Source organism: Theobroma cacao, chromosome 2 (assembly GCF_053813885.1).
Source record: "Theobroma cacao isolate CCN51 chromosome 2, ASM5381388v1, whole genome shotgun sequence".
NCBI lineage: Eukaryota > Viridiplantae > Streptophyta > Magnoliopsida > Malvales > Malvaceae > Theobroma > Theobroma cacao.
The window spans coordinates 50,584,283-50,610,672 of NC_142640.1; the positions used below are offsets into that span (position 1 = coordinate 50,584,283).

The following is a 26,390-nucleotide window of genomic DNA, read 5'->3' on the forward strand; positions in this document are numbered from 1 at the left end:
GACGTCCATTAATTTTACAATAAATAACATTATATACATATATATATATAAAGGTTTTTTGTGTCGGTTTGTTTAATTAACTTGTTTGTTTATTAATGTTTAACATGGATGTAATAATACAATACATATGAAATATGAAAATTATTTTATTGTAATTGAAATTTTTATTTATAAATCCCCATCCAAGTTTGCGAATGTGAACTATCAACTTGGATGTACCAAAAAGGAGAAAATCGACAAACAAATCTAGTTAAAAAAAATGTTAGAGATCAATCAATTATGATTTGGAACCTTAATTGTTAATGTTAAAACACTCATCAAGATTAATAGGATGAACAAGGTGAGATCAAAGGTAGGGTTTGTTAGAACACCGAACTGAAGAATATTGAAATGGCTGCAAGGCATGTAACAGTGTCACTGTCATTGAGGTTTTATTCACCCTTATTGATAGTGTGCAAAAGAGTTATAGTTCGCCCCCACTAATAGCGTACAAAAAGGTTACCGACAATAATTTTCGAGAATACAATGAAACTCAATTATTGACTGCATTTTGCACTGACGAAGTCAATTCATTGAGCATTCACTAATGAATAGTAAAATTATCTAATCTTTTGTATAATTTTCTAGAGCAAAATAATACAAAAGAAAATTTGAAGAATCTTGAAAAGAAAAAAGGGAGTGTTTTGTCTTTGTTATTTCTGAGTCTTTTCTGTTTCAAAGGAGGGTTTTATTACCGAAGTAGTTTTCCAACAAACACAACTGTATTTGTTTCAAACAAGAACGATTTTTTTTTGTTTTTAATAGTTAAACCAACAGACACAATTGTGTCTTATATCAAACAGAATCTATTTTTTTTGCTTCCAATAGTTATTATTTGTTGAAAAAAATTAAAAATATATATATATTTTTCACATGTCAAGTACTATTTATAAATAATTAAATATTAAATTTAATTAATTTCAAAACCACCTATACCCAAAAAGCCGATCTATGATCTATTACTTATTAAAGTCCAATTGTAATGGACTTATACTCCTCTCTGTTGCAAATATCCGACATATTTTTTTAGTACACACTGATAATTGTGATATATTCATTATATATAATACCGCAACCATATATTTATTTCAATATGATAATGTATTGTCGAATAAGTACATTTATTTCAACCGGTCCGGATTGATTTCGGACTCTGACAAGTCAATTCATTGTCTTTCAGTACTATTTTTTTTTTTTTTATTTCTCTGAAAATGAATCATTCATTAGGATCATGACTAATTAAGTATAAGGTGATATACATACAATCTATCATGGAGCTTCATCCATAGGGTAAAGTTAGAATAAGAAGAAGGAGAAGAAGGGTGAATCTATCTCTTGATGGAGCTTCGTTGTACAGGGAACTGGAGGGTTACGACTTAAAGGTAACCCCATTTACTAATTAAAAAGAGAAGAATACAATGCTTATTCTTTAGATGAGAAGGATTTGGTCCCTAAGCACACGGTATAAGAACAAAGTTTAGAGTATTATCCATGAGTTATATATGGGTCAAATATAAGACAGTTATACATACAATTCTCACAGACTTTATATTTTTACAACTCACGATATCAATTTCAAATGTTTTTTGAAAATGCTGTTCAACTTTTATAAACAATTTCTAAAGTCGATGTGTGGTTTAATGAAAGAATCCCTTTAAGACTTTTTTTTTAAATATGTTATAGATTTGTGATGATCAAATGACATTAGATAAATTAATATAAAAATAAGGAAACATTTTAGAAATCTTGTAAGCTTTCAATTGCATGTCCACAATTCTAATAAGTTAAAAAGCCCACGAATGCTGTGCTGTGGATTAATGCCCCGGAAAAAGCCCCATGGAGGATGAGAAAGTAGATCCTTCACGTTGAGACGTTAAAAAGAAAAGCGTTTCAATGGAAGGTCCAACACGTCTTTAGAGAAGCTAATCAACAAGCTGATAATTTGGCGAAAACAGGGATAAGAAGGGTTGAAAATCTGCTCACCTTTTGGGGGAAGGCTTCGAATCATAACAGTACCGCCTGAGGAGAGTTGGTTCACGGTCCCTCTTCTTTCCGCAGGAGTAACATCAGAGGATCTATTTGTAGGGGTGATTTCATTTTATCTCTTTAGCCGCATATTTTGACTGCAGGTAATTATTGACTAGTAGGAGCTTTGGTCTTACAGGGAACGGCTTTTAATTTCTCTTAGCCTTAGGACTCCGTGGAGATGGTTGGGTTAGGTTGGTTGTCTTCTCTTTCGGTCAAGTATGGCAAGTGTACAGGGTCTTTTCGCTAGTCTCTTTTTGATTCTTGGTTGGTGAAAAGGATTTTGTGAGGGCATACCTCTTTATTTTGTATGGGGCATACTTGACAAAATCTTTTGTAAAGAGGTGAACTTCTGTTCCCGTTTTATCAACACAATTGAAATTTCAAAAACAAAAAAACAATTCTAATAAGTTTGTTTAATAGTTGGTATGCTCGGGCCTTCACAAGTTATACACTAAAACTTGTTCAAAACGAAAGTGTAAACACAGTCCAGGGTAGGGATTGAAAAGAGAAGAAGGAAACTTCTTTTTCAGTGATCTTTTTATGTATCTTTTTAATGGGGTTGAGAAAGACGGTGAACCTGATTCGCAAATTGACATCACAAAACAATTGTAGAAATGGCAACCTCTCGAAATTAATAAAATATTATAATGGCCACAACATTGTCTCAAGAGTACCAGACGTAGGCCCACTCCTCATTGATGAAAGACCAAAGAAGAATGGTTAAAAGAAAATTACTTCATTTGCCTTATTTATAGTGGCGTCAGCCTGTTCGCCAGCAAAGGCACACACTCACACAAAATATATTGGGATCATCTAGAGATGTTTTAGTGCATTAGCATTCTACTCTCTAGATCCCAATTCTCATCAGCAGCTACAATCTCCAAGTACTGATAGTAGCAGCCGTTTGTTGCAGCTATGGTTGCAGCCAATAAAACTCATATAAAGCCCCATGTTGCAGTCCTGCCAAGCGTCGGCATGGGCCATCTGATTCCCCTCCTTGAGCTAGCTAAGCGCCTAGTGGTTGAACATGGCATGCGTGTCAGCTTACTCGTCATTACCACCAATGCACCCTTAGCTGCACAGGAGCAACTCCTTTGCTCTCCCGACCTCCCTCCTGACCTCCACATCGTCAAACTTCCCCCTGTTGATGTTGACAAGGTGATCAGCAGCGACATAGATAACGTGCTTGTCCTAACCCGGCTCTGTCTCATTACAGAGGAGAGCCTTCGGTCCCTGAAGTCGGTCCTCGTTGCTTTGGGAAAACCAAGAGCTCTCGTTACGGACTTGTTCACTACACAAGCTTTTGATGTTTGCAATGAACTTTCAATTCCTGCCTACTTGTTTTCTACTACATCTGCTGCCTTCTCCGCCTTCGCACTATTCCTGCCGAAGCTTGACAGTGATGTTGAGTGTGAATTCATTGATCTTCCGGAACCGATTCAGGTCCCAGGTTGTATTCCTGTTCGGACTGAAGACCTGCTAGACCAGGTTCGCAACAGGAAAATTGACGAGTACAAATGGTTCTTCTTTCATATTAGTCGGTTGCCTTTAGCCTCTGGGGTGTTTCTCAATTCCTGGGAGGATCTTGAACCTGTGTCACTGAAAGCCATAAAAGAGAACCCCTTCTTCAGGCAGATACCAACACCTCCTGTCCATCCGGTTGGACCCTTGATCAAGCAAGAAGAAACACTAAGCACATCAGATGTTGAGTGTCTGGAGTGGCTGGACAAGCAACCACCTGATTCAGTTCTCTTCGTGACACTCGGCAGCGGTGGGACTTTATCACTGGAGCAGCAGACTGAGTTGGCTTGGGGTCTAGAGCTGAGCCAACAAAGATTCATATGGGCGGTAAGGAAGCCGACGGATGCGACCGGTGCAGGCTCATTTTTCGACGTAGGAAGTGAAGAGAATGACCCCAAAGCTTATTTGCCCGAAGGGTTCTTGAGCAGGACTCAAGGTGTGGGATTAGTGGTGCCATCATGGGCTTCACAAGTTGCCATACTTGGCCATCCATCAACAGGCGGATTCCTATCTCACTGCGGATGGAACTCTTCCCTGGAAAGCATAGCTCACGGTGTGCCAATGATCGCATGGCCTCTTTATGCTGAGCAAAGAATGAACGCCGCAATGCTGGTGGAGGATGTTGGAGTAGCTGTTAAGCCAAAAGTGGAGCCAGGACGGACCATTGTTGGACGACAAGAGGTAGATAGAATGGTGAGGATGGTGATGGACGGTGAAGAAGGGAAGACTATTCGGAAGAGGGTTAAGGAACTGAAAGAAAGTGCTGCCAAAGCACCGGATATCAGCGGGTCTTCTTATGATTCACTCTCTTCTGTGGCCAAGCAATGGAAGACTGATGACCTTGGTCCTTGAAGCCAGTACAAAAATTTGAAATTAATGTATGTCTTGTAGGTGTGTCATGTCGTCCCTGTCCCTGCTTGCTTTGACATGGTTCGAGTGACATGTTTTATTGCAGTCAATGTTCAAATTATATATATCCTACAATAATTGAAGATCGGGACCCTCTATTTCTTCAATAAAACTACCCCGGCTACAAGTTTGTACTTTACCACAACTGAAATGAGCTATGCCTTAGTTTATTGCAATTACAATTTATTTTAAGGTAAAATATCATGACATTTTAAGCTTTGATCATAATTTCAATTTTCAAAATGAGCAGTTTGTTTTAAAAATTAAACGACATTAACAGGTAAACGTGAAATATTTAAAATATTTTTTATCTTTTTTCGTTCTTTTTCTTTCTCTCAGGTCGGCCGGTGATACTCCTTTGCGCCAGCCAAATGCCAGATTGCACCCTTCCAACGCAATCTTGTGCTCGTCGGCCCTCCTCAACCAGATTTAGCCACGAGAGCACCAGATCCAGTCTTATTGCAGTCAAATCTAGTCGAGGAACGTTCGATTCGGCATTTTTGCGATCGAATTTGATCAGGGAACGTCTAACTGGCGCTTGTCATGCCATCTGCCATCATTATAGTCCACTGCCGCTGTCCACGAAGGAGATAATTTAATGAGAAAAGCAGAGAGAATGCTTGGGTAAAGAGAGAAAAAAAAAAGGTAGAAATGAAGAAATTATATTTTATATAGTGATAATTTTTTGAAATAATAAAGAGAAAATTTGTCCTAAAAATATTACCATGTTATCACACTAATGAGAATATTGATAATTGATTAATTATAAGATTTATATGCCCAACGAAATATTGTTTTGAAACGTATTTTTTATTTAGAATACTAATAAATTCGTGTGAAATTATAACTAAAATTTAAAATATCATGGTATTTGACTCTTTATTTTATTAACTAATTAATTTATTAATTTCATAATTGAATATACTAGAATAGAATACAAATTAACAGTTTAAACATGAAAATATCCCATACCATAGCTCCCTTTCATTATATACAATCATATTTTTTTCGTACATGAGCCATTCTCTTGACTCTTGTAATGATCATTTGTTGCAACCTGAAAATATTGTTTGTTTTATCCCGTTATTGTAATTCTAATTAAAGATCTTTGATCTCCATAGTTATGGAGCATAGGGGAGTTCGATTCTATTTAACAAGGTTCCCTCTCAATTGGGCTTCTCCTGTTCTTTCTGTTTCCTGTTTGATGTGAGAATATGAGACTTGATGATCAGAACATGTTTATGTAGCCTCTCAATTGGGCCTATGGGCCTCTAACAAGACATTCTAGTACATTGGAATTGGGTTCTATATTTCCAGTGGGTTGTGTTCTTTTCTCGAAAGATTATTCAATTAATCTTTAGCTTGCAACGATTCTATGTCATGAAAGCCTCGTTTAACTTGCAAGGAGAATCAAAGCATGCCCACAGTTAGCCTTTAACAAGTTCCATGAATGATGAAACAATTCCCACTTTTAGTACTTGTTCATGTCTTAAAAATAATAAAACAGCAGGCAGAGCTGTGGAGGACAGAAGCCACTGTTAGGTACATTGCATCAAAATAGATCATGGAGGAATTGAGCCGACAATCTGTTAGGTTTAACACATGTGATTTCTTCCAAGTTCATTGTTCAATTAGGTAAAATGCAATGAATTTATTTATCATTTCTTTCGTGCATGATAGTATGTTGTTATAGAATCGAAATTAATTCTTTCTTATCTCATAAATCAAATTAAAATTCAAATTCTGAACATTTATAAAATTAATTGATTTGTTAACCGTTGATTCTTTAAACTATATTTTGTTTCAAAGTCAACAGATCGTAACAAGTTTTTTCTCATACTCTAGAGGTTTATGAAAAAACAAAATAGAGTCAAAACACTTGAGGTTGATGAACTTCAAAGGAAGAGCCTTGAGCCATGAATCATGTGCAGAAATTATTTGGAAGTTAGGAGGAACATTCATGGAAAATTCTTAAACTCATACGGACGAAATCGTGAATAGATCTTTCTATATCTACTTCAAGTCTTGTAGACAAGGTCCAATCGGAATCAAATCTTTGTATGCTTTAAAATTCATAAATGTTTCCACCTAGAAGTCTAGAACTTGTTGAGTAATTATTAAGGGAGAGACTAGAGGGTAATAAAAAAATGTCAATGATCTCATTTGGATTTGTGCAGTGATTAAGAATTGGATTATTATGAATTTGATTTGATTTGACTGCAATTATGTTGACATGAAACCATGGGTTTGACAGAAAAAAAATTTCACTTGAAAAACAATGTCAAAAGCATTTCAATTCTGCAATAGGGCACAAACCCATTGCTTGTTCATTACATAATATGTCATGTTTGCAGTATTCTACTGTAAATGAAACCATTTTTCCATTAGGAATTTGCTTGTATTTGAAAAATTGGTAATGGAAAACAATTAAGTGTCTATGGGGAAGGCCTTTTCAGTCAAAAGATTCCAAGATCGAATTTGTTTTAGTGTATTATATCATCATATAAAACCTGATATTCATCAGATCTTCTCAATTATTTAGATACAAGAAGTTAAAACTATTGGAATGAATACTTGGACTACTTTATATGTCAAATTTATTAAAAGAACAATCATTAGTAAAAAAATATATATATGTATTACGATAAAATATGTTTTACGTTGTACTGTAATGTCTTACTATTCTTTATCTAACATAATCTCAATTGACGAAATTCATGACGAAAAATGGAGATGAAAATTTTGCATTGACTAACCTAGTGATTCAGGATTAATTAGGTGCTGCATTTTGCATCAGATCAGAGCCAAGTACCATTGCTGCATTCATGGGTTTCCATGGTTTTTGAACTCTCTTTCTGGGTGGAAAAAGATTACATCCTGATTAAGAATATATAGTTTTTCCATTTTCAAGTTGCTTGCTGATGGCAAGAAAAACATTTTTACTTAAACTATGTAACTAGACTTAAACTAATCTGGTTAAATCTCTGCTCAGCACTACCACAAAAAAAAAAAAAAAAAGATATCAAATCTCTGCCACTTCAGCCCTTTACAAACTTTATGGACCAAGACCTAATTGTTGATTTGCGTTATGCATCTCCAAAGATTCCCTACATCATTTCTACTTGCCACCAGCCTTTGATCATCATCTAAATCTGACTGCAACATATTGAGACTCTTTTATTGGTTATTTATTAATATAGGAGTTTAAAGATATTTACCCTAATCTTCATCCATTTTCCATCGAGGCCTACAAATGGTTTTAAGGCAGGCAGAAAGTGATATGAACATGTCATGAAGGGCCAAACCAGATCTTTATTATGGGACAAATCATGACACACAGTAACCAGTTAGCTTAAGCCAACGTTTTTGAGGACAAAGGTTCTTCTTTTGCATACCTAATTACTTTCTCTGAGACATGAAGGGAGAGTTTGTTGAACAAATCAAGATAGAGATATTTTCTGGAAAGCAACAAATCCACAAGAAGCGACTAGGAGCTAACATGAGATCAATATTAAAACAGTACAAAAAGGGTGAACAGAACAAATAGACAGTTATCCATATTCAAATTTTTTTTGTTTTGTTTTGTTTTCCCCTTCTTTTTCTCGGAAGAAATGTATTACACCTAATTTCAGCTTTCTTCAGCTTTTTGTCTTGTAATATACAATTCAACTTTTACAACTTGCAACTACACCTCCCCACGTCCCCTTTCCCTTTGCTTTTCCCTTCCTACGCCCTCTTAACATTCACAAAATTCCCAAAAAAGTTACAAAAGAAAGGAAAACTAGGAAATGTTACAAAGCATCGATTACCCTTTGTTTCTTGCTACACTCCAATTCCAACAGCTCCATTTCTCTAGTCCTTTTCCCAATACATCCAACGATACCAACATTTTCACTTCCTGGTATTTTAAATATGTTGACCCCGAAGAGCCTGACCATTTGAACCGGCCCAACCGGGTTCTCCAACCCCGAACCCAACCCTGTTCTTGTCTTCCAGTCAATGTAAAGCTGCTTCTCCAGCCCTGTTGATCTCTGGAAGCTAACAATGTCACCGGCTTTAAGGTTCTTCTCCTTAACGAACCGGCTCCATCCTTTTGTTAAGACATAACTTTGGCTACTGTTCCAATATGAATACCTGAACCTCCAGACTTTGCCAGTCACGTCTTCGAAATTCAACAGAACTCCTTTGGAAGAAGCACTTCCGCTTTGCAAAGGGAAGTACTTCTCCGCATGCTGCTTAGGTATAACAAGTCGGTTCAACTTGCCCACATCGCTTGGGGTCACAGCTTTTTCGAACAGCTGTTCACGCGCTTTCAGCTCGAGACCAAAGGAACCGAATCCACCGTCGTGTCTGACCACACGTTTCCCATTCCCGTCGAAGCCATAGCTTCTCCGACTCTGCTCAAGCTCATCATTGTAAGTATGCTTACGCAACATGTCAACGATTTCAGCCTTGGAATGTGAATTGAGGAAGGCCATTTCGATGTCGTCCTCTTCGGTTTCTCGGAGGTGTTTGAAGTTAGTCACGGCATCACGACCCCGGAACCTTTGTGCAGCTATGTCATAGGCTTTGGCAGCCTCGTCTTCTTCATTGAAGGTTCCAAGCCAGACACGCTGGTGTTTCTCGTATATCTGAGCACCCCATCGGCCGTTGGGTTGAGGAACAACGCCTTTGTACTTGGAAGAAGGGAGCTTTCTCGATTCAGCTTCGACCCCAGCTTCAGAATCCACAATCACGCTGGCTCCACTCCCAACTCGGCAGAGAGAGTCAGGAGATTTGGTAGCGGGAGGCAAAGGTGAAAGATTTGATGGAGAAATGGAAATGGAATCACCACTAGTTGTGCTTTCATCTATGCAGCTTCCATCCATGTTTTTCTTCTTCTTTCTTGCTTTTGGGTTGTACAACCAGGAAAAAAGAGAGAGACGGAGAGAGGATGCAGTAGTAGAACAAGGCTTGTTTTGTTTGTTGTTGTTGTGCCTTTTTTTTTTTTTTTACACTAAAAATGGTGCAAGAAAAGAGAGGTGTGAGTTGGGTTTGTTTGAAGGGTTGTGTGGTGATGTGTTGAATATATATAGGGGGATAGGCAATTGCTCTAAACTCAATTAATAATTTAACAATAAGTACATTTATTAAATAAATTTGACAAATAAAAAAGAATATATATATTTTTTCCCTTGGGTTTTTATGGTAAGAGAGTATTGAGAGATGGGGATGTGGGCTGTGGTGGGTCAACCCAAGGTGAGGGGAAGGGATGGTAAGGAACTAGGAAGATTCATAGAGAGAGAGAGAGAGAGAGAGAGAGAGAGAGAGAGAATGGGGACAGAAAGAAGAAAAACAGATATTTGGCCAGAAAAAAAAAGGGGGGAAATAATAGTTGTACTAGTAGGCTATGGTTAAATTTTCTTCGGAGAGAAAGCAAAGGAAAGAGTCAAATAGTATGTGAGTGTTGTGGGCTGTGTATGTGAGGTGGGACCCAACTCAGCAAGTTGATGGGGTTCACATGACTGTGGACCTTGTATTAGTTAAGTTCATCCCCCCTGAGCTTTGCTGCTGACCACCAGCATGGCCTCCTCTCTCTCTTTCTCTCTCTCTCTCTCTGTTAAAACATTTATCTGTTTTGTTTATATATATATATACTTAGAATGAATGATAATCTTATCTGATACTGCTGCTGCAGCTGCTGCTTCACCAAAATCTGCTGTATTATTTGCTGTTGGCTTTTATTACAACCAATTAGAATCTAGATAAACATTGAGGTTTGGAGTTCCACTAGGATGGGGTAGTGGGCCTTTGGGAGGGGGATTAATAAAGGGGGGGATGGATGGATAGACATTGAAGACAAAGGCTCATCCAACAAGAAAATTCCCATAAAAGTATTACCTGGCTTGATTTGATTCGTTCTAACTCTCCAAGCTTCGGTTTGTCTTATTGGCTAGGTTCTTTCACCTTAGTTTCTTCCCGAACCCCAAACCCCATCTCCCCTATTATTATTTTCATCATTCCATTATTTCCAACCAACATTGGACATCTTCTGACTCCCAAGTGGGTTTCCCCTTGTCTCTTTTACCCTTTCCTTAGTTCATGCACTCCAATAATTCAATAGCATCCTTCCCATATCCAATCTGCTTGCATCTAAACAGTTTTTGTACCTTATTAATTCTCATTATAAACAAAAAAAAAAAACCCTACACCATCGATTCATCACGTCGAACTGACCATGATTAACAATCTCATTATTTATTATCTTATTGATTTAATTACTTTAATTTTCATGGCAAATGAGCAAACAATAACCGAATGCTAAGATAATACAAGTATCAATTAGTATTAAAATGGGAGGAAAGCGTACGGATGTAGTCCTTGGTCCATAAGAGGATAAGGACCCACATAGCAAGTTGATGAAAAACCGAGCGCTGGAGACGGTGGGGGGTCTCTGGTATTTGGTCTTGGTTTGGTTTGGTTTTGGTTTTCGTTTGGGTGGGGTCTTGCTTGGAGATTCCGCTTTGATTTTTCCCTTATAGACCGAGGGGATTACTGATTGACGTGGAAATGGTGGGATTGTCCTTTACGTGGGAAACCTGGTTTATTTTGGGATTTTGTATGTTTTTTTAATTAATTTATTTGTTTAATTAAAGAAATTAATTATATATATATATATAGAGAGAGACAGTAGATGTACGGTATTGTTTGTATTATGATACGGAAAAGCTGTCTTTCTGTTTGTGGCCACTCCTTTGTTCCTTGCAAGTTGGAACGTGCATCTTGTAACTCCTTACCTCATCACATATATTCTTTTTTAAGACAAAATAACTCTTTATTCTATAAATATAATATGCATTATTATAAGATATAAGATTAAAGTTTTAAATTTTTACCATTAAAGTATCTCTTTTAGGATTTTCGGAGAATATCAAGAATTTTATAAGTACAATCGTCCAACGTTAAATAATTTACGATTCAGAATGATAAAAAGATGATTTTGTTTAAGAATATATCGAGGGCATTAAGATGGCAAAAGGGAATTATGTTTATCCATGGTACACATTGACTAGAAGATAAAACTTAGTTTTCTTTGTGTTTTTTGAGGAGAGTAAAGATTGAAATAACTTTATATTAATCATATGCATCCTTTGACGCATAATTGTGGGGGAAAAAGACTTGCTCTCCACCTCCAAAAAATAGGATAAGATTTGTTTTGGTATAGAAAGAGATAAGATTTTGCATATATAGGAAAAATAAAAAATGTTAGGGCATTAAATTTCCATGCAAAACACACACACACACACACACTGACACACACCGAATCATTTCAATCTCACGAGATGCCCATGCATTCATTTTCACATGAACATCAAATTCTGTGACTGTAAATACCCTGCTGTCAAAAAATAAAGCAAATGGTAGCATCTATGTATGTATGTAGGTATAGTTGTAGCCTATTTTATTAATTTAGGGCGGTAGGATTCTCTTTTCTCTTTGTGTTTCTCTCTCTGTTTGTGCCTTGTGTCACTGAAATCTGAATTCCCATAAGAAAAGAAAGATTCCCTTCCCTGCTTTCCATTCCCAGGAAAGAAATCCCAGATTGATTTTGTATGTTGATTTCGTTTGGGATTCTCATTTGTTACATTATCAGCTTTCCACATTTAGGTCGGCTGGCTGAATCCATCCAAATGGTAGGGGCCACGACTCTTCCCCCTCCATTATCTACCATACTATCTCTTATGCATGATGTGCTTTAGACGTCAAATTCTATCGATTATGACAATGAAATCAACAAGTACAATTCCCTCCCCTCCCCTCCCCTCCTTTTGCCTTAATCTAAACTTACCAAAACCTAAAGTTTGTTTGTTGGTGTAAGGATTAATCTACATTATCTTCGTGGCTACCGCATCTTTGATTCCACTAAACAATGGGTTAACTGGTTTAATAGGGAGAAAAAAATCTCATTGAAGTTCACATGGGGATAAAGTTCATTATAAACAACTGTTTCTTGCACTTTCCATTGGTTTCCTTTCCTTTCCTCCCTTTAATCATCATCTTCTTCATCTCCATTTTTTTTTTTTGGTTTTTTCATAATGGGTTTTGAGTAACTCACTGAATGGATGGACCATCCATCATCTCTTGTGCTTTATCTCTTTGTGTTTTGCCTGCCCATACCTATCCTTTTCACATTGATTATTAACCTTATATACTTTCTTCTTTTTCTTCTGTTTTTTAATAAAAATAAAAAATTCATTTCAAGTTTAGGTAAACCCCTATTGGGTTGGAGTACTAAGGTTTTTTCACTTTTGTCAACAAAAGAAATCTTACTTTAATTTACATAAAGATATGGCTCCTTTCCTTTCAAACACATGCTATCCCTTACACCCTTAAGTTCCTTATCATAAAACAACCAAACAAATTTTATTTTGATGAGGTTGGTTTTTCCTATATTGAGAGAGGGGATCATGACGAATTTTGTCTAACCATATTTCAAATGTCATCAATCCCATCTACCCAATTTAATTATATTTAGTTAGTGCCTAGTATGCTTCAAAAGCAAAACCATGTGTTTATATATCTACTTCTTTTAATTAACTTTTTGCATTAAAATAAAACCATTGTGATTATCTCAAAAGGAATTATAAATTCTTTTTTTATGTGTGAGTACACACCCACTTTTCTTTTTCACTATTTAGGACATTTTTGGTTGTAGATGACTAATATATGACTCAAGACGCCCGAAGTAGGTCCCATGCCATGTCAATATTAAAAAGAAATAATAAAAAAAAAGATGTAATTCTCCAGGTAGTGATGAAATCATAGAAATATATGTCTATGGAATCTTGGATTTGGATGCATGCTTTAAGGAAAAAAAAATTTGGGGTTTAAGCATGTTTAATTAGCGGCTATTGATAGTATAAAGCTAACATCTAGAATTAATATATGACAAAGATAATCATACATAAATACCAAAAGCACTTGACTACGTGTGTGTATGTCTTTTTGTATTATGATCTCATCTCATGGTATCTAGAAATTTGATGATATGGAAATTATGACAAGTTGGAATTGAGAATTAATTGGACCAGAAAGATGAAGGGGCATAAACTTTTTTTTATATATGTTGCTAAGTCATCAATTATTAATAAATTATTACTTGTGATAAATAATAGAAAAATCAATATCCTTACAAAGTTTCATATGATCATCAAAACAAATTATTTTATGCGAGTTGCTTGATAATTGATGGATGTAAAGGAATATAAATTTTCATTAAAAATGAATCAAAAACAGAAAGAGATTAGAAAGATATGTACTACTAAATTTGAAAATAAAAAATAAAGAACCTCAAAAAGGAAAAGATAACTTTGTCGAGGGATAATGCCACATCATAGAGTGATGAAAAGTAACTCAATCCTAAATTTTACTTTAGCAATTTGGCAGCCATATCAAAAGAAACTATATAATTTTATTTAATATTATCATTATAAAGTTAGTAAGTACCCCACAAATAAACTATGTGCCATAGAGTATAATATAGGAGAAAAATGTGAATTTGGGATTTGTTGGAACTTTCTGCCTCGTCAACTACACGCATGATTCCATGCTCCCCCCCCCCCCCCCCCCCTCTTCTCTCCCTTGCCCCCTTTGTTTTTGTTTTTCTTCATCTTTTCCAACTTGTTTTCTGCACACTGTTCACACACGCAACCATTCCCCAAATCCGGCCATGAGAAAAAAAGTAAAATTATTCTTTGCTTTAATCTAAATTAAGAGCCAATAGAGTACAAACCCGGAGTGAATCCTGAACTCTTTTGACTGTTGGTTCATCCTCTACCGACGTGGACAACGACCCACCTTTTGGGGTCAACCCACGTGATGATATCCTAATCGTAAATCGATTAATGTATAATTAGGATTTATAATCTATATACAAACCGTCTATAAATTCATTTCTGTTCATTGTATTATCGTGGCACAAATAATCTATCAATTCAATTACGTTCATAGATCGAATTATCTTAATTCGTGATAAGAATAGAATAGAATAAACCCTAAACGGGTTTGTTAACTTTAGGATGATGCTAGTGTGGTTAATAATTAACCAAGCTTGGGGGTGGTGATAGAAACCAAACCAGACGTTGCCTAACTTTGGATGGAAGTGTCCAGCAGGAAATCTTGGTCAAAAACAGGTTATATTTTGTATAGTACTAGTAGCAATATATTATAATAGTATAGCTAGTATTAAAGTTACTAGTTGAAGCAAAATCAAGGCGACAGGCAAGGCAGCCAACATATTTGTTACTAGCATGGGGGGAAAAGAAAAGAAAGGCTAATAAATGGGGTAGGAAGGGGCCGGGGAGGATAGATAGGCATATAGGGCTGACTGTTTCATGTAACTGGAAGTTGCTTTTGTTGACTAAAGAAAGGAATCATATCAGAAGCCATTGGTCTGGAAGGAGAGGGACCCACCATCACCCCTGTATGGCATTTGCCACAGAAGTCATCCCATTGGCTGAGAGGTTGTGTCAGAGAGACCCCTGAACAGGGGAAGGTTAGAACTGAAGGGGAGATGAGGCAACAGTTGTCTTAGTCTCTGTCTCTCCTTTTCTGCTCCTGTTTCTTAGTTCACACTGGACTTGATGATGATAACATGCTATAGAAGGAAAGCTAGGCACCCACCCCTCCCCCTAAAAAAATATTCCACTCCTATTGCTTTCCACTAGCTAGTATAAATTCTAGAAATTACAGTCATGAAAACGAAATGGGGAGAAACATCTGACCTCGATGTTCTAGAATTTACAGCAATGAGAAGAAAATTGAGCAAGATTTCTAATTTGATTAACCTTCTAGAGAGTCTAATGACTTTGATCACCCGCGGGGGACCTCATACAATTTTGACTACATAAAGTAAATGGAACGAAACACCTTTTGATCTTTCCATGACTGTCTCAGTAATGGGTCCAAGGATCAAACAAATTAGCTGTCTCAAGTTACTTTCTTCCATGATTATTGTTTTCATAAGTCTCCAAATGCAGGACCATTCAATCTCCGCCAAATCAATTGCCCAATTCATATTTGGAGACTGCTTGATTCTTGTCAAGTAATTACAAGACAGGATTCAACGATTGTATAACTGTATTATATACTGATGATGCATCAAAAATACATTTGATTTTCATTACATATTTATGAGATAATGTTTTATAATTAAATGATTGTATGTAAATACTAAATATGATAAACCCGATGCGGAAACTAAAGTTACTGAATTAGCTGAAAAGGTCACATGCCTAATTGTAGAATTAGATAAATGGCAATCAGAGTGTGCCCAAAGTCGACAGTGTTGGCCTTTATTGCTGGGTGGAAAAATTCAAGCAGCCTGGCTTTTGAGGAAGAAAGGAAATGAAATTATGTTGCCGACATGGCACGCATAAACCCAATGTTCCAAAAGTCAAATAAAATTTGGCAACTTGGGAGCTACGGGTGGCTGGCAATCTGGCATTTGAAATCACCCTTTTGTTTTCTTCTGTTGCAGATAAGCACTCATCTATCTTTGTCAGTCGTCATCTCCGCTGTTACTACTTGCTGCACTACTTGCCATTTATTAAATATATTTTGTTTTTTTTTTCCTATTATTATCGATTTTGTATATTTCATCACCGTCAACTTGTAAACTCTGTATATTATCATTATCATTAAATTAAATTAAATTAAATATTGTCATCCTGTTTGTAAAATAAATTTATTATTATTTATATTAAAAAAATTAGGAGTCTAATTTTTATAATTCCTCACTTATTATTTTATTTAATGCATTAGAGGACTTATGCAAATATCGAGGTCAACCAAGTCAACAAATTGCCAAATAATTTTGAATTTTCCAAATTGGTATAGGCTGGTGGACTAGAGTTTTCTGTACGCCAAAAATGACTGTTTTGGGAGTTAAGCTACGTCAAGGGGAGTATTAAATTAGGTTTAAGAAGCCATTGCTTGCTGCTTAATTAAGATTATGAAGAGTTTTAAGAGAGAAGTCAACAAAATTAGATCCAAATTAAATCACGGGATGTATGCCAAGACTGAAGAAGAAAACAAGTGGGAAGGGCGACGGTGACTACTCGTATCTCCCATCTTTGAATAAGGACATGGAGACGCCCATTCTTCGAACATATACAGCTATAATACTAATTACATTTTTAATTACATATCCATTTAAATTATGAACAATATATATATATATATATATATATATATCCTGATTACAGTAATCGATAAAATCATCAAATATCAACAAATATTCTATACTGATACACAAAACAAAACGATTGAAACGTTTCAATTCGATGTTTGCAGAAACTTTAGATTGAAGCCTACATAACCTAATAATGTGAATCATTCAGTGTTTCTTCTCATATTTTTCCTGTTATTCAGACAGACCCTCGAGAAGAAAAGTCAGTGTTTAATATCAAATGGCCCCAAAATGGGAGGGCAAAGAGATATTAAATTGGGAAAAACATGTGCTACCTAACATCTGTTTGGATCCCATTTTCTTTGCAGAAACCAACAAACAAAGAAGAAAACAACAAGAACTGAAAGAAACCCTAGTCCAAAACCAGAGGTTTTAGTTTTGCAATAATAATATTTTCTGTCAAAAGGTTGATTGTGCAGTGCAAATAAAATTTTGTTCCTTGTATCAGACCGGACGACGTGGCCTTGTTTCTCCCAAGCAATAGTAACATTAAACAAACCGGTTTGAAAAATCTCTGCAGTGCAGAAAAAATATGCACCACAACATGGAGTATGCTTCATCTTTCTTCTTCTTCTTCGTATTCATTAAGGCATCAAGTTGTACGGAATTTTTAGAATGGGTTTCACTCAAAAAGAAAAATAGATAAAAATTGATTGGATTCAGATTGCTATAGCTCATGGTCAAAGTTGCATATTCATAGTTGCAGTTGGCACAGGTGGTGAAATCTGACCTCGAAAAAGCGACAGGAAAATAATTCTTAACGTATACAATCAATACTCGGGAAAGTCTTATTAGTGGGATTTACTCTTTTCGTCTCTAAGTATTTTTTTTTTTCATTTTTACGAAAATTAAAATAAAATAAAATTAAAAAAAGAGCTTTATCTTGTAGGTTGACTTGGCTTAGTGGTTTGGATGGTGAAGTCAATGCCTTCATCCAGGGTTTTAATGTGACCCCCCCTCTTTATTAGGTTTGCCCACTTCCTCTCCAAGTTTTTGATCAATCTAAGCTGTTCTTATTCGATGAAAAAACTCGGGTTCTAAGAATTGGATAAATTAAATTTAATTAAGGGTGGCATTTCGATAATGATATGAAGTTGACAATCCATAATTCGGGTGAAATCATAGAGATCACCCTTGAGCATCGATGTCAAACTTATTAAATGACATTGGGTTAACTATATATATTTATATTAGATTATATTTCTTAATTTTACCATCGATCGTTTCTTCTTTTTTTTTTTTTTTTCGTTTGTTCAGAATAACATATACTCCTTCGGTTTTTAATTTTTTGAAATGAGATATATATATATATATATATATATATATATATATATATATATATATATATATATATATATATATATATATATATAGAATGGGACTAAGTGAAATCAAAGGTGAGGTTAGTTAACAAGGACACAAGGTTAGAAGAATGATGAGACTGCAAGACATGGTGTAATAATTAGGACCATCATTTGGTTTACAGAGTTTGGAAGACTTGTTCAAGAAGATGAGGATTGAGGAATTATGGATTAAATTTATTTCATAAAGGCAGAAGGAGACTGAGTCAATAAACGACGACCATGACGGAAAGAGGAACTAACAGACAAAAGCCATAGGAACGTTGGGTCCTGCATATTGTCACCTCCTCCGTCCATTTTCTCCCCATAGTACGTTCAGAATGTTCAAAGTCCTTCCTAGTGCTTTTGCGGTCTTGACATTTTTGGCTAAAACCAATATGTGAAATCATCGCAGATTCCCTTTCCCAGCCCGGGATATTTATCTTCATCGTGACGACCATACTGCCAATGAGGTTTCTTGAGACCTTGGACCTTAAAAACTGATCTGTACTGCTACCAACTGCCCACCTCTCTCTGATTACTGCATGCCACCCTTTTGACTTTGCTTGCTTGTCAAATGCTTAATATGAGTTCCCGTTTTCGCTCCTTCCCCATTTAGTGCGTATTTGTTGGCAGAGGGATGTCTCTTTCATTCTATCCTAGTGATAAAAAGTCCATCCCAACAATTCATCTGCCTTGGATTGGCAGAATTCATGAGTAATAAGATGCATAATGAGGGTATAAACCACACTCATCCATATAGCTTGGTCACACTTAATCCATAGACACAAGATTGCAGCAGAAGTGAAACAACATGTAGAAGTTTGTTGATATTTTACAATGAATGCACAAAACATTCAGCTTATGAAACAATACATATCCAAAGGTGAGAGAGTTGATGTATAGTATTGTGATAAGAATCAGCTAACAGTTGATCAGGCAGCAGTAACAAACCTGGGACCTCATGGTATACATTAGTGGTGTCATTTACATAATTGAAGTGTGGATTTATGATCTATGCTCACCAAATGTCACAAAATGGGTTATGGTCCATCAGTGACCTTATCCCTTTGTTTATCAGTGAGAAAAAAAAGAATGAGATACATTGCATTTTACCGTAGAATGAGACTTTCGAAGACCCCATTTGGTTCAAATTGTTGAATGAAGCCCAACTCAGGAACTCCTTTTTATGAAGCACAGCATTTGACATCTTTTATGGTATCCTCTATAATTGCATTCATGGTCCCCTCTATGCCCTCTTGGTGAGTGGACAACTATCAAAATCAGTACTCTCCTTTTCAAGAAGACTCTACTAATGAGGATTGAGAGGAAGTGATGGCAATCCTTTGGCATGTTGGCTCTCCATTTCAAGAAGCATCAAGGACTTTTGTCTTTGATACCGGTTCCTCTTAGCAGCAAGTGCTGGAAAAAAAGTCATCATACAAAGGTAATACCAAAATGGCAATAGAGGAATTAAGGAACATTGCATACTACCCAATTAGGTGTTAAAACCAAAGATCTACATAAAATTAAAACCTCATGTGAAAGTTAGATTGAAAATAGAATAGTCTGAATAATTTCAAACTAATATATAAAACTGCAAATCAAATTTGACGGTTTCCCCCTGAACAGAGATTTGAGGTTTCAACAGCATAAAATGTATAGCATATTTTAATGTTGATGAACAAATCAAACAGAGAACCAATAAAATTGAAATTCTGATATAATACTTACACATTAAATCTGAAGGTAGACCAAAATCATAATCATTTTTACCCCTCCTGATACAAAATATGTAGATCACCAATAGGAGCAGAAAAACGAAAATGAAGCATGATAAGCCTATTGCAATTTTGCCACCCCTAGATAAGTGGCCATTCTCCCAAAACAGAGGACAATCCGGTAAAGAAGGTACCCCACACAAGCCTTTGTTACCAGAGAGACTGGAGAAAATAAATCAAAGTTAATTGAATAAAAAAGTTGTATAATTCGTAGCTATTTATAAAATTGAAGTTAGCAATTTTAGGCATGTATTTGGCAAGTACATATAAATTAATCAACCATAAGGCTCCTCTCATGCCATTATATGCAACTCCTAGATAGAAGTGTAATAAGTCAAGTCAATTAGGAGCTACTTCAATGTATACTATAGCTCGACTTGTTTAGTATCAAAGACAAACCTAAGCTTGAGTACCAAGTTGAGCCAAGTTCGAAAACATTAAACTCAACTCAAGCAACTCACCAGCCTAATTAAGCTTTTAAACTTTCAATAGTATCTTTTCATATAAAATACATGTCTAAAATAATATATAACATTTATTTACATATTTTAAGTGAGTTTGAGTCAGAGTCAAGTTTCGAGCTGCTCCTGTTTGAGTTTATGATATTTAAACGGAATCAAGAGAGCTTGTGTAGCTCAATTATTTTTTTCGAGCTGAGCTACAGCCTCGTGTCAGCTCCGCTCTATTACACCACTGCTCTCTGCATAATTATTCTTTTAACAGAATAATAAATGCTGATAACAGTTGTAACTGCGAAAAATTTTATTGTCCGACAGTATCAAAAGAGATTCCGCACTGATGTATATTTGTCAACTTGGTGTCCATACCCCAAGTGTAACTTTGCAATCTTCATAAAAGACTAAAACGATTTCAACAATTTTCAAAATGTAGTGTTATACATCATAAGTATTCCTTAGCAAAGTCAACTCTAAAAGATGGCTGTAAGATTAAACATAAAGGACAGTTTAATTGATGAATAGTCCAAGATAAGACATGGGAAGTAACAAGACATAGAAGGAAAATAATGTAATCTGTGCAACTGCAATGCATCTCTGAGGCATTAGCTTTGAGAAACCAATAGATGGCAAAATTACTTCAAAGATGAAATAAGAGAAATCTACATACTTCAGTGAAGATTGGTGGAAATCAGATAGAAATCCCCAAGCTCATTCTATGCCATATAGTGACAGAAATCCTTTCTAAGACAAGACAGCACTTTGCAAGCAAGTTAAAATAGCCATGGAAACCCATCCATTTATCATGATCCAAGAGGCTTTTTCCTTTTATTTTTTTGGGTGGGGGGATGTCAAAGTAGTCATATAAGGCTCCGAAAGTGTTGTTTCAAGCAATTTCATGAAATTAGGACATGAAACAACTGGACAAAGGAATAGGAAAGGTAGTCATGAGATTCAACAATTACGATCAAGGCGAAAAGAGGGAAATCAATTTTTCCACAAATTATGATTAATAAATGAAGCCAAGGAAGAGTCATATCTCCTCTAAGGCATCAAACAAGTTGAATAGAGTGATGAAAAGTTACATAAAGGGGAAAAAGTTGGCAAATGCAAACAATCTACATCTATATGCATGCATGTAAAGCAGACAAAAGCAATCATGCATGGAACTGAATTATAAAGCTCTAAAAGTTTACTAGAAATTCAAAATAAAAACTTAATGAAGACGAAATTCAGGAGTGTAACATACTCAATGGTTCCACCATGCACACCGACAGAATAAAGTTCTTCAGGTACTCGCCCTTCCAATAAGTTATTATTAAGTCGCCTGACAAATGCACAAGCAAGTTGTAACGTTAAAAGCAAAGAACCATGGCATAGAAAATATACGGACACATACAAGCACAGACATAGTGAGAGTGAGAGTGAGGGAGTTTAGATACATAAGACAAAGGAGCAATTTTGGTATCTTGTCTCAAGTTTCCAAAAGGATAGAGAAATATATAGAAATGTCACCCGTAAGGTCCACAAATCCTACTCATGCAATATGGCTGAGATGAAAATGCTACACTGGATGTGTACAGACAATGAGAAATAATAACGGAAATGAGTATACAAGGGAAAAGGTGGGACTTGCACCAATTGAGAACAAAATTAGAGAAATATCTTTAAGGTGGTTTGAACATCTAAATAGGAGACTTCCAAATGCCCCCATGACAGTATGTGATTTAATGAGGGATATCTAGACCAAAAATGACATGGAATAGAAACTATAAACATTGGACCTCATTTTTACTTAGCTTACTGAAGATATCACCTTACATAGGGAACACTGAAGCAATATGATCATATAGTTGGAAAAGGCTTAACATGTCATCATAATAATTAAACAAAACATAGAGATACTTGCAATTAGCAAAAAAGTTTAGTTTTTATGAATAAAGGAATTATAAGAAGCATGTGCAAAACAATGATGTTATCCAAAAATGAAAATTTGTGTTAAATTTTGTGAAAAGTACGGGCACAACACATACACAAGCTGCAGATTTGAAGACGTTAAACTTTCTGGTATGGAACCTGAGAATTGATTGTTTGACAAATCCCTGCAAAATACAATCCAAAAGCAATACATTAAATGATTAAATTTATGAAAATTGATTCATAATTTATGAAAAAGCAATTGGACATTAACCATAGCCTTTCATTCATAATGTAATATGTAAAACAAAAATTATCACTTCAATAGTTTACAAATGGGAAAGAAATATGTACTACTTACAGTCGTGCAAGGGATTTTTGACCAAGCCCGATCGGTAGAGTGCCCTCTAAAGCATTAGCACTTAAGTTCCTGAACAGTTAAAAAGAATTACAACTTACACTAACCAGAACGAAGTAACAATAAAGGTCTATAACTTATGTGATAAATGCTCCAAGTGTGATGAGTTAGAAAGGAATCATTCTTAATAAATATCTGTTCATCACAAAGAAAACCTTTTATCCCCCGTATCTTTGCTATATAATATATATATGATGCTGAGTTGAGGACATAAAAAGATCGGCAGCTGATACTTACAAGTTGATCAAGTTTGACAAAAGACTAATTTGGTCACTGATATACCCCTTCAAGCCTTGACTTCCAAGATCTCTGCAGTATATGCATAGGCAATAAATAGAGATATAAGCATAAATAATACAAAGTTAACAAGACATTCAATTTCAGACTTACAGGTTTATACTTTAACATATTTATTTATTTATTTTTATTTCATTTGAGTGAGAGAGTTTTGGTCTGTAGAATAGAAGCAAAGACCGCACTTACATTTGAGTTATGACAAGGCCTGTTCCATTCTTGTCAGCATGACATGTAACTCCCTCCCAAGCATCCCAATCAGTAGGAGCACAAGGATCACCATTCCAACCCATTCGATCAGGAACATGGAGCGAATCTTTCAATGCTCTCATTGCAATCACTACAAGACAGAATGCCGCATAAGCACCACATGCATTTGAAGGAAAAAAAAATTCAGTATGCCTTCCAAGAATCTGTGCTTTGTCCTTCAAATTAGCTCTGAATCCTTAACACCAACTTCAAATTGAGGGGTCTGTTGCAGTTTCCACAGAAATTAGAACAATGACATGCATATTCACCATTTTCGCTTGCCAAACTCAAAAATTAATCACAGCCATCTATCAGCTGTCAGGCCCACTTGATGAATGGCTGTGAAAGGATGACCAACCCTTGTGAGTGATTATAACATTTCTCTAGGAAATTTCCTTGAACCAAACCTAGCCTCAAATCAAAAACATGAATGTGCTACACCTTGTTTTTAATTCACTTAAATTAAAGGTAAAAACTATTCAAAATAACCTAAGAGCAATCTGTAACATTTACTTAAAACATCAAACTTTCCATTCTGAGAACTCCTGTCTCTCCCCCACCCACTTTAACATAGTAATAGTTACCATTATAATCATTAAAATATAACGCTGTCAATTGTTGCTTCTAAACCTACCCAAAAGGTCTAATTTTCCCGTAGAAGAAATCAATCACTTCAAGGACCAACCAGCTCACATAATTGACTTTCAACTCTACATGCATAGCATTATCATTATTATCAACGAAAAGAAAGTCCATATAAATAAATAAATTCCATATTTTTACCCTGCTCGGGAACCGTGGACAAATCAGCTGGAACCATGGCGTAATTCTCAAGTCCACTGATCAACGGAGCCCCTATCACAGGCACCAACTTCACATTCAACACAGAACTACTCAAATTCTTCTCTGTATAATTCAAGCTGTATGCTGCAAAGCTCCCCACTTCCTTGTATATATCCACTCTACTCACATTCTTCTCGTTGACCAGCACATCGAACACCCTCTCCCCTGCTTTTTTAACCGTCGAGTCAATCTCCGCAAAATGAAACCACACCAAGTAATCAAGCTTCGCATCCACATCTAACTCGTATTCCAAACCCCCACCAATTGTCACCGCCGATTGGTACAATTTCATCGGAAAGTAATTCGGTGCCTGCTCCGTACCGGTTATTTTTTCTTTAGTGGTTATAACTCTAGCTGACGCTGAATTCGCGTTTCTGTAATCAGCATCGGATTGCCAGGAGCGGCCGAAGGGGTCCGGGTCGGAGGTGAAACCGGGTCCCCATTGTGGTGACCCGGGAGAGAGTCGCCCGTAGTTGACTAGAATGTAACTGTCTCCGGTTTCGGGGGAGTTGTAAGACAAAGGATCGATCTGGACGACTTCGAGGGAGCCGATGACGGGAGCGTCAGTGGCAATGCTGTAAAAACAGAAATCCAGCTGACGGTCTTTGACGAAAGCGAAGAGATCGGAGTAAGCGCCATCGCGAGCTAGATTTTCGACCCAAGGCGAGCGCCAGGAAAAAACGAGAGTGCCCTCGACGGAAGCGTCGAAGGAAGCGGAATGGGATTTACCGTCGTAGTTGTCGTAAACAGTGAACGTCCGGACGTAGTAACGACCAGGCGGGACAGGGATGTTGTAGCAATTCTTCTTGCCCGAGGAAAGCGGGAAGTAGCGGAGAGTCTTCTCCTGCGGGAGATGGAAGTGGAGTGGCTCGGAGACCACGGCGGTGGAACCGCCCGTGAAGAACTCGTCGGCCAACCAGGAGGTGTTGTAGGAGTCGGTGGAAGGAGTGAGGCCCCCGCAGTCAATGCGGTAGCTGGCATCTGCAAAAGTGAGAGCAATGCAGTTAGCGTGAGAATTGAAAACGTTAGTCCAAACTTGAAAGCCAGTTGAGAAAGTGAAAAGTCCTTACTGTAAGGGTAAGGGAGAGACAAGGAAGGAGGGAGGAGCAAAGGGAAGAAAAGGAGGAGGAAGAGGATAGACATGGTGCGAATGGGGGCTGGGTTTCGAGGCTTTGAAGGATTAGCCCAAGATTGGGTTTTCTGACATAAAAAGGCAGAGAGAGAGACAATGGGAATGCGGAAGAAAAGGGGCCGAGATTAGCGGGAGGAGAGGGGTTTGGTTCTGGCTTGCTAGAGCTGGTGGGACTGCTGAAATCAAGCTTCAAGACTGTTAATCTTTGATTTGATTGCAAGTTTGGGCAAGTAAAATCGAAAGCACTGTTTTCCACCTTTTTAGTGCATTATTAATTGGATTATTAAAGTCTCTTACTTTTTTTTAAAATAAATTATACACCTGACCCAACAAAATATGATGTAACATATGAATTGGCATCCATCAATCCAACTATTGTATATCATAGGCATTTTGTGATGAGCCCCACAAATGATGAAAAATCAAAGGGTGGTTGTTTTGTTTTGCATTTGGTAATTGGTGTGGTCTCAGAAAGGGGATTTGGACTTGGACAATGATGGGACAAAATAGAAATACACACATCGGCAGCATTTAACGAGAAAATGGTTCACAGCTGAACCCCTTTTTCATAAACTGTCCTTGGGAAAGCCTTGTCCTTACACGTGGCGTCCATGCCACCAACACATATATTGCTCTACATTAATTATAATATTTTTTTTAAATAAATATCACCTTCATTAATTGTTGGTATCTAGTCATTAATTGAAATAATAATAATTACTTTATTATAAAAAAATAAATTTATTAACAAATTTAGAGTTCAAAATACAAAACTGTCCTGCGAATATCCTTTGGGTACAAGAAATCAAAAATTTTATTAAAGAAAAAAAATTAAGACCACCAAAATTAAGATGCTTAATTTTGGATAAAACCCCAGATTGAGGAACATAGAAGCAAACTTTACATGCCTTTGATGATAAATTGTCTTTGATAATTTGCACGTGGTGCGTTGAAGGCATTATTAACTCACCCTTCAACCACACCAATAAAGGCAAATCAATTGAGACAACAAATTAATCAAGAAGCTTACAAAATTTTCTGCCTCCATTCCCCATCGGAAATAAATGTAAATCTCTCTCCTTCATAAAAGAAACATTGGAATGGAGATACCAGGATTCACAGTCAACATGATGATAGCCATATTCTACTGGTTCCGTTGATCATGCCTTATTTGAAGCCTTGGGGACTGGGGGGAGTGTTTATTTCCATAACTGATAACTAATTCGTAAAGAGTC

General features: G+C 36.4%; 3 protein-coding genes across 3 annotated transcripts; 1 reads left to right on the forward strand and 2 right to left on the reverse strand.

The window, feature by feature from the left end:
- The first annotated feature begins 2,856 nt into the window (after positions 1–2,856).
- On the forward strand, positions 2,857–4,642 carry LOC18610536 (anthocyanidin 3-O-glucosyltransferase 5-like). Its single transcript, XM_007046241.3, has one exon. The coding sequence runs from the start codon at positions 2,983–2,985 to the stop codon at positions 4,438–4,440; it is 1,458 nt and encodes a 485-aa protein (XP_007046303.3). The 5' UTR covers positions 2,857–2,982; the 3' UTR covers positions 4,441–4,642.
- A 3,413-nt stretch (positions 4,643–8,055) lies between these two features.
- Positions 8,056–9,560, reverse strand: LOC18610537 (AP2/ERF and B3 domain-containing transcription factor RAV1-like). Its single transcript, XM_007046242.3, has one exon. The coding sequence runs from the start codon at positions 9,363–9,365 to the stop codon at positions 8,289–8,291; it is 1,077 nt and encodes a 358-aa protein (XP_007046304.3). The 5' UTR covers positions 9,366–9,560; the 3' UTR covers positions 8,056–8,288.
- A 9,299-nt stretch (positions 9,561–18,859) lies between these two features.
- LOC18610539 (Di-glucose binding protein with Leucine-rich repeat domain-containing protein) lies at positions 18,860–25,399 on the reverse strand. Its single transcript, XM_007046244.3, has 9 exons — positions 25,094–25,399; positions 23,964–25,004; positions 23,121–23,271; positions 22,875–22,946; positions 22,581–22,649; positions 22,336–22,404; positions 21,552–21,629; positions 19,801–20,009; positions 18,860–19,488 (listed from the first exon to the last, which is right to left on the reverse strand). The coding sequence occupies exons 1-9, from the start codon at positions 25,164–25,166 to the stop codon at positions 19,379–19,381; spliced, it is 1,872 nt and encodes a 623-aa protein (XP_007046306.3). The 5' UTR covers positions 25,167–25,399; the 3' UTR covers positions 18,860–19,378.
- Positions 25,400–26,390: the final 991 nt, after the last annotated feature.

Excerpts from the sequence above, each read along its gene's own strand:
- LOC18610536 (XM_007046241.3), top strand. The coding sequence starts at position 2,983 with ATGGTTGCAGCCAATAAAACTCATATAAAGCCCCATGTTGCAGTCCTG.
- LOC18610537 (XM_007046242.3), bottom strand. The coding sequence starts at position 9,365 with ATGGATGGAAGCTGCATAGATGAAAGCACAACTAGTGGTGATTCCATT.
- LOC18610539 (XM_007046244.3), bottom strand. The coding sequence starts at position 25,166 with ATGTCTATCCTCTTCCTCCTCCTTTTCTTCCCTTTGCTCCTCCCTCCT. Across the intron at positions 22,405-22,580 it reads CAAAAATCCCTTGCACGACT|GGATTTGTCAAACAATCAAT; the intron begins GTAAGTAGTACA and ends TGTATTTTGCAG. Across the intron at positions 21,630-22,335 it reads TCTTCAAATCTGCAGCTTGT|GCGACTTAATAATAACTTAT; the intron begins GTATGTGTTGTG and ends TGCATTTGTCAG.